Source organism: Henckelia pumila, chromosome 1 (genome assembly GCF_033568475.1).
Source record: "Henckelia pumila isolate YLH828 chromosome 1, ASM3356847v2, whole genome shotgun sequence".
NCBI lineage: Eukaryota > Viridiplantae > Streptophyta > Magnoliopsida > Lamiales > Gesneriaceae > Henckelia > Henckelia pumila.
In genome coordinates, this window is record NC_133120.1 from 126,867,079 (window position 1) to 126,874,713 (window position 7,635).

Genomic DNA, 7,635 nt, shown 5'->3' on the forward strand with positions numbered 1-7,635 from the left:
TTACACACAAAAAGTAGTTATTAAAGGGTGCCCAAGTTTTAATTAATAATAATAATATAAATAGTATAGATATATATATATACAGTCATGATCCACTGCACACCAGTGTGCAGGGATTTTGTGTGCACCGCACGATGTTCGCGCGAACATCTAAAAAAAAAATCCGAACATCTCAGATGTTCACGCGAACATTACAGGGTGCACACAAAATCCCTGCACACTGGTGTGCAAGGAAACAAGATTATATATATATATATATATATATAGTTTTTTTATTTCTTTTTTTATTATTATTATTTGCTTCTGGAATGTAATGCTACTTGGACTCAAATTACATCTTGAGTGGGCCTGGGCTTGGAGGTTTCTCTCCAAAATCGTGTGATTGTTTTTGTTATAAGCTATTTTATATATTTTATTATCCATCCAAACGAATTATGACTCTTTCGATTGCTTGACGAGAAATCGTCAACACCGGCCGCCGCCGCCGCTCCTCTTCGCCGTCGCCGTCATTTTGGCGACGCATTTAGTTTCTATCTGGCGCCTGATCGGTAAGAAACCGCATCAAGATTTTCATTGATTCTTTTCCCTTTTTCTCTTCCATGTCATCCTTTTTTCCCAATTACATGAATTTGTATGGTTTTGTCTTTGTTAATTTCATCGCATAAAATGTTTCCGGATTGAAATTCTTTTCGTTTATGTCAACATTTAGGCAGATATATTGGTTGTGATATGTGCGGACTGAGAATTTATTTATTGTTTTATGAAAAATTCAATGTGAAGTTCTAGGTGGCTTCTTCAGAACTGAGTTTGTTTCCTATGGTTATCCCATAATTTAAGAGACTATGAAGTTGCAGTGAAGCCTAAATTTTGATGAGAAAAATTAAAAGCAAAGCTTTTGTACAAAATGTGAGGCCATAAGAGGAAGAGACTACCTAAACCCAAAACGCTAGCACGGGAGAGTCCTTAAACTTATAAGAAATCTAGTATTGCTTGCAAAGAGGATCTTCCAAACCCGAAAGACTAGCATACAGAACAGAAGCGAGATCGCAACACCACCTTTCCTTTGAGGAATGAAGTTTAAGCTGCCCTCTTTGAACAGCTTTTATCCACCTGTCGGTATTCTGGACATGCAACTTAATTTAGTTCGTTACGTGAATACAAGCTACATAACCAATTATTACACGATGGTTACCTTCCCCAGATCGCCAGGGTTGATACTTAACCAAAGTTCCAATATCAGATCAGAAGTTAAAGAGGAGAGGCCAAATCCAAAAGATTTAACCTTTTAGATGGGGAGACCCTCAACTTATTAGCCACCCCCAGGCAACTTGTGGAGCCAATATGGGATAAGAATACAATTTACATTGTTTGAATGAGGGAAAAAAATAGATATAAATATGTATGTATATATAAGAGAGAGGGGCTGATTGGTTCGAAGAATGATAAAAGCTATATTTTTGAAGAGTAGATCTTGTAAAATGTAGCGGGGGACTGTTTCTCGGTACTTATCAATTTCTTGCTATCTCTTGAACTTTCTTGTTCAAAATTCTTAGGAAAAATTGCTACTTTTAGCTTTAATTGTTTTATTTTGAACTATGTTGAATGTGTTGATTTTAAGGTAAAGTTTAATAGCTGGATGGGGTGATCTCATTGTTATTCCGTTATGCTGTTGATTCACTTTTTCCGCATTTTATTTTTTTATCCATCAATTTGTTGTGGGACTGATCATTTGACACCCATGATTTTGATGGTTTACAGCTTCTTTGGTCAAGTGTTTTTAGCTCTATGTTTTATGTCTGTAAATGTTAAATAAAACACCTCTGTAAATTGACGATTTAAAAAATGTACATTTACCTTTTGTTTTGAAGCTGAAAAATCTCAGTAGTTCAAGTATGCATTCGTGCTGGTAAAATATGTGATGCTTGGGACTTTGGACATCAAAATATGGATTCTAATATTCTAATATGTTTCGAGTGAAAAAGGATTGAGGATAAAGTGAACTCCATCTCGTTCTGTTATATATTTGAAGGTACTTATGATGCAGGAAAGCTACATGTTGATGGTAACAATTTTTAAACTCTCTTTGGAGCTCTAAAAGTTTTATATTTCTTCAGTTTATGTGCGAAATGATCCCCAAAATTGCTCAAATCCGCCTCGTGAGCTCGCATTCTGAAGTTTACGACCCATGTGATGATTCATTTGCATTAGTCGATGCACTGCTGGCTGATAGAGCGAACTTATTAGAACAACAACCTTCTATATGCATGGAAATTGGTTGCGGAAGTGGTTATGTTATTACATCCTTGGCTCTTCTCCTGGGAAGCGATGTCCCAAGTGCCCACTACATAGCCACTGACATTAATCCCCATGCAGTCAGAGTCACTCAGGAGACTATAGAAGCACACGGCTGTCACGTGGAATTGGTAATTACGGATATCGCGTCTGGACTTGAGAAACGCTTAAATAGATTGGTGGATGTTTTGGTTGTGAACCCACCTTACGTGCCGACACCAGAAGAGGAAGTTGGGAGTTCTGGTATCACCTCATCTTGGGCCGGAGGAGAAAATGGACGTATTGTTATCGATAGAATCTTGCCTGTTGCCGACAAGATATTGTCTGACAAAGGCTGGTTATACTTGGTTACCCTTACGGAAAATAACCCCTTAGAAATATGTCTTCAGATGAGAAGAAAAGGTTATGCTTCTCGAATCATTTTGCAGAGATCAACGCAAGAGGAGAATCTCCATATTATTAAACTATGGCGAGATTCTGAAACTTTACTGGAGGTAAATGAATGTATGGGCTTGAAGAAAACAAACAACAGGAAGATTATCGATCCCATTCCTTTTCCTCAATTTTCACTGTGGGGATGCGACAGTCGCAATAATCGCTAGTGCAGGGGTAAAGAAGGAAGCTCATCGTACCTTTGGTAACACACACTCCTTTCTCTTATCACCTGCGTGCTTGCATTTCATTTTGATTGCTTGACTCTGTGTTTACTATAACATGTATTGATGAATTTTCTTGATTTTGCCTTTTGACGTCTTGTAAATTGTGAGAGATGAAAGGTTCCTGAAATAACATTTGGAAGTCTTGTTGTAAGATTAATTTTCTTTTAATTGTCATCCTGGAGGTTTGAGTTATAGATTTATGTCAGGCATCTTTTCTTCTAAATGTCATCCCAAAGGTTTTCTGGGTGTAGGCGTTTACTACAAATTTTTAAATGCATGATGAGTCAACAATCCCTCGCAGAATTCTACTACGACCCTCGAATCCAAATCCTACACTTGTATCAGAAACCAGAGGATGTTACATATCGAGTCTAGACAACAAAGAAACTTGAGCTCTGCCAACAGAGATTGAAAAGGGAGAAGAATCTATGAACAGCAAACTAAGATGTAAATTTTGGGTATATCCTTGCCAGCAAACTTGTGACATTTACAAAGCCACACGTTTTACTTCATCGCATCTTTCTAGTGTAGATAGATGTATTTGTCAACAAACTTTTGAATATTTGGCTGTTAACAATGGCGGTGATAGTGGTCTTGTGTCGGCCGCGGAGTATATTTGGTTGTTGTTTGAGAGAGGAGAGACAAGAGTGGAGAAGGTGATGGGACCTAAACAGTGAAGTTGATGGGAGTAGGGAAGATGATAAATTTGGAAATTTCAAATTTCTTTTTTTTTTTTTTTAAAAAAGAACACATCAGTGTCGCTGGTACCCTAGTTCGTTGCAGACTAGTGTACAGGAGAACAAATCTGTACATATACATATACATATACATATATATATATATATATACAATATATATATAGTAACTCGTATCTCATTTTACGAACTTATATGATTAAACATGATTAATAAATTTTAATAGGATCAATCAGACCAAGATATCGACGTTAGGATGTCAAAAAATGGTCTTAGAGTTAAAGTTGACTCGGGTAATTCGGAAGGTCCGAACATGGACTAGTGTGAGTTCGGAAGCAGATCGGAACTTCCGAACATGAGATCGGAACTTCCGAAAGTTAGGTCATGCACACTAAGTTACGTGTTGCCATCGTTTGTACACGCAGACACATGCATGAGATCGGAGCTTTCAAAGTGGAGATCAAAACTTCCGATTAGGGCAGTTCGGAACGTGGCATTCATGCAGATATCAGAGCTTCCGCCATATTTACCTGGTATCCACAATATTTTCCACGTATCATTGCTTCGGCAATATATAGCTGACGAGTCGCATGCAGGGGCGGCCTTGCCCTGGGCAGCCAGCGCACGCGCCCAGGATAGGGCCCCAAATTTTTTTTTTAAAAAATTATTAGAATATATATGTATATATATATAAATATTATATATTATGCTCTCACACAAAATACATTAATATAAAAAAAGGGTTTGATTTTTTAATTTTGAGAGTTTCGATAATACTTTGCCCTTTTGTTAGTTTGTGGCTGCGTGCGATTTTGTGAATTGACTATCAATAGTTTAAGAATTCAGAAAATAAAGAAGTACAAAATTTACGAAAATACACAAATGCATTCAATAAAACGATCCAAGGTTTGAATTACAAGACTCTTGTTCAATTTTATTTTATTTTCGAATTTTGATATATTGTTTAATCTTATTTTGATTTAATGTTTTTGTTTACATTATTTTGGTTTAAGGTAAGATGTTAATATTTGTTGTAATTTCACATATATTCTGAGAATTCGAGGATTACAGGTTTGAAAATGAATATTTTTCTTATGATCGTGGTTGCGTATCAAATTTTATTGACTATTCCTGTGACTGTAGCATCAGTTGAGAAAAATTTTTCCAGGTTAAAATTATTGAAATCTTATTTGAGAACCACAATGAGTCAAGAAAAACTGAATGATTTGGCGATCCTCTGCATAAAAAAAAACATATTGGAAGATATATCTTATGACGACATAATTGATGATTTTGTTTAAAAAAATATAAGAAGAGCCAATTTTAAATAATATTTTTTGTTGATTAAATTATTTTGAAGAATTATGTAAACCTTATTTCATTTGTGTATTTTATTGATTTATGTATTTTGGTTTATTTTAATTATGTTATTCGAATTTATGTATATATATATATATATTTTCAAGTTAATATGAAAGGGACATAGTTTAAACTTTGCACAGGGCCTCTTTTTTTAGGACCGCCCCTGGTCGTATGCATGTGATCTATTCGACTAACGTACAGCTTGTAGGGATGACAATGGATCGGATCTAAACCCGACCCCGCATTGAACCCGGCTCGGCGTGGCGGGTTTAGACCCGGCCAAGTGGGTCCATATGCGGGTCCGGGGCTGGGTCCCGGGTTTGGCCGGACCCGCCACGCCAAAAAATATATATTAAATATAAATATAAATATAAATTATATATGTATATAAATTAATAATATATAATTACATTATTTATATTACATAATCAATATTTTATCCCTAATTTGAGTTTATAATATTTTTGGATTTAAATAATTTTAATATATTATGATATTTTTAATATGAAAATACATCATTATGATTTTTCCTTAGTTTATTAATTATTATGTAAATTAAAATGATATATTTTAACTTGTAAAAATATTTTTTTATCTTAAATATTATTAATATAAAATTAAAAAATAAATTTAATAATGATTTGTTAATTTTTTAACTTATTTAAAATTTTTATTTAATATAATTTAAATTGTATATAATTGACGGGTTCAACAGGTCTAACCCGAATTGGACCCACCAAATTCACGGGGCGGGGCGGGTCCACGGGGAGGCGGAGCGGGTCTCGGGTTTGCCCGAACCTGCCCCGTTGCCATCCCTAATAGCTTGAACCCGATCTGTCATACGTAGAACAACCGCTCTAGATTCTTGATAGAAAATATAAGGTCCTCAGAAATAAACGGATACCATTAGTTACGGTACAGTGCAACGTCGAGATGTTGAAGAGGCAACTTGGGAACTTGAGAGTCGGATGCGAACAAAATATCCCAAGTTGTTTGTTGTATATTTTGTCGATATGTATGGAATATATGGTATCTTTTGATGAAATAAACATGAGTTTTCTTGGTTTTTGATTTATTACCCAGACTTAAATTTCGAGGACAAAATTTCTTAAGTTGGGGAGAATTTAATAACCCGTATCTTATTTTAAGTAATTTAATGATAAACATGATTAAGGTTACTAACTCAAAAAACAAGGGATTAACCAAGACCAATCAGAACAAAAGTTATAAATTGAACTTCGGATAGTTCGGAAGGATCGAACTACGTTCGGAAGATCCGAACAACATACAATTTGGAAGCAACGAAGTCAAACAAGAGAGCAGTTTGGAAGGTCTGAACTAAGGATCGGAACGTCCGAACTACTGCAACCAAGTTGTCCATGAGTAGTCACGAGATTAACTGACACATGGTGCAGTTAGGACCGAAGTGTCAGGTCAGAGATTCCGATGACATGGCACGATGACCAAACAATGAAATTGGATGCGTGTGAATATAAGAGCATTTGGAACCATCGAAGTCCCGATCAGAATGTCCGAACTCTGGCGTTCGGAAACGTGACAAGCATGCAGATATTGGAAGGTCCGACTCCAGATCAGAACTACCGATCTCTGTCTATAAATAGAGGAATTCAGACGATATTTTAGACACAAATTCAATAGTTTCCTTTCCTAATTCAGTCTATAATTGAGGGCCCGCCGATATAAGTGAGGTGCTTCTATAATAGCATCCAATTGAGAGTAGAAACTAGGAAATCGACATCAAGAGGCTAACGACGGATGAATGTATGGTCCGATAATCCTATTTAAATTGTAGGAGTATATGTTATCTTAGTTAAAGCTTGTAAAACATGTTTAATGATACGATGAATACTTGACTCTAGGCTTGGAACCTAGATTTTGCTAGACTTGATCTATTACTAGAGGTATGTAAGTACTAAGTACTAACTGAGATTGTCAATGCCAGCAGAGTATGCATGCTTATGAGTTGCATTTATGTGCCATGATCTATGTTTTAATTCTGTAAATACATCTCGTATGTGCACATACACGTTGAGTCGTATCTCCTTCGAGATTGCCTTTCTCGTAGGGTCGCTCAACCCTACACTTGATTATACTTTCTGACACTGGGAGTTACCGCACTGAGCGTATACTGATATTGCGGTAATCTAGAAAGTGTGTGAGATACTCAGAGGACGAAGTTCCAAATGATGCTATATACTCATTGACGCCTAGTCTGAGCAGGACTTGGTAGTTGATCAGTCACCCCAACATCTCATGTTGCATGCATCATCTTAAGTTTTGTATATTCATATTTACGAACTAGGCATTAGTCGCTCACGTCTTTGGTATTATCCTGGACACCCCATTTTACGGGGCAAGTCTTAGGCTGGATGGAGCGGGTGGATCAAAGCAGAGTTAGTTGCAAGTTCTGGAGATATCAGAAATTACTTGCTACAGTCATGTTCAGTTGTATATATTTTGAGTGAAAACACTTGGCTTTGTAATGAAGGTTGTATACTGCCGGTTTATCTTATATTTAACTAGTTTTTAAATTTCCACAATAAACTCTTTTAAGTTTGATTAACTAATGTTTTTATATTAAGCTAATTGCATGCTTAAGACTGCAA

General features: G+C 36.0%; 1 protein-coding gene across 8 annotated transcripts; it reads left to right on the forward strand.

Annotated features, from left to right (window-relative positions):
* Positions 1–413: 413 nt before the first annotated feature.
* Positions 414–7,403, forward strand: LOC140862338 (uncharacterized). Of its 8 annotated transcripts, none has more exons than XM_073265384.1 (3): positions 416–548; positions 1,869–2,029; positions 2,115–3,166. In XM_073265384.1, the coding sequence occupies exon 3, from the start codon at positions 2,118–2,120 to the stop codon at positions 2,892–2,894; it is 777 nt and encodes a 258-aa protein (XP_073121485.1). In that variant the 5' UTR covers positions 416–548; positions 1,869–2,029; positions 2,115–2,117; the 3' UTR covers positions 2,895–3,166. The 8 variants fall into 8 exon arrangements, with proteins under 8 accessions (XP_073121456.1, XP_073121485.1, XP_073121490.1 ...); XM_073265372.1 differs by lacking the exon at positions 1,869–2,029 and adding an exon at positions 7,388–7,403 and having other exon boundaries at positions 418–548; positions 2,045–2,929; XM_073265378.1 differs by lacking the exon at positions 1,869–2,029 and adding an exon at positions 3,873–3,889 and having other exon boundaries at positions 418–548; positions 2,045–2,929.
* The last annotated feature ends 232 nt before the right edge of the window (positions 7,404–7,635 follow it).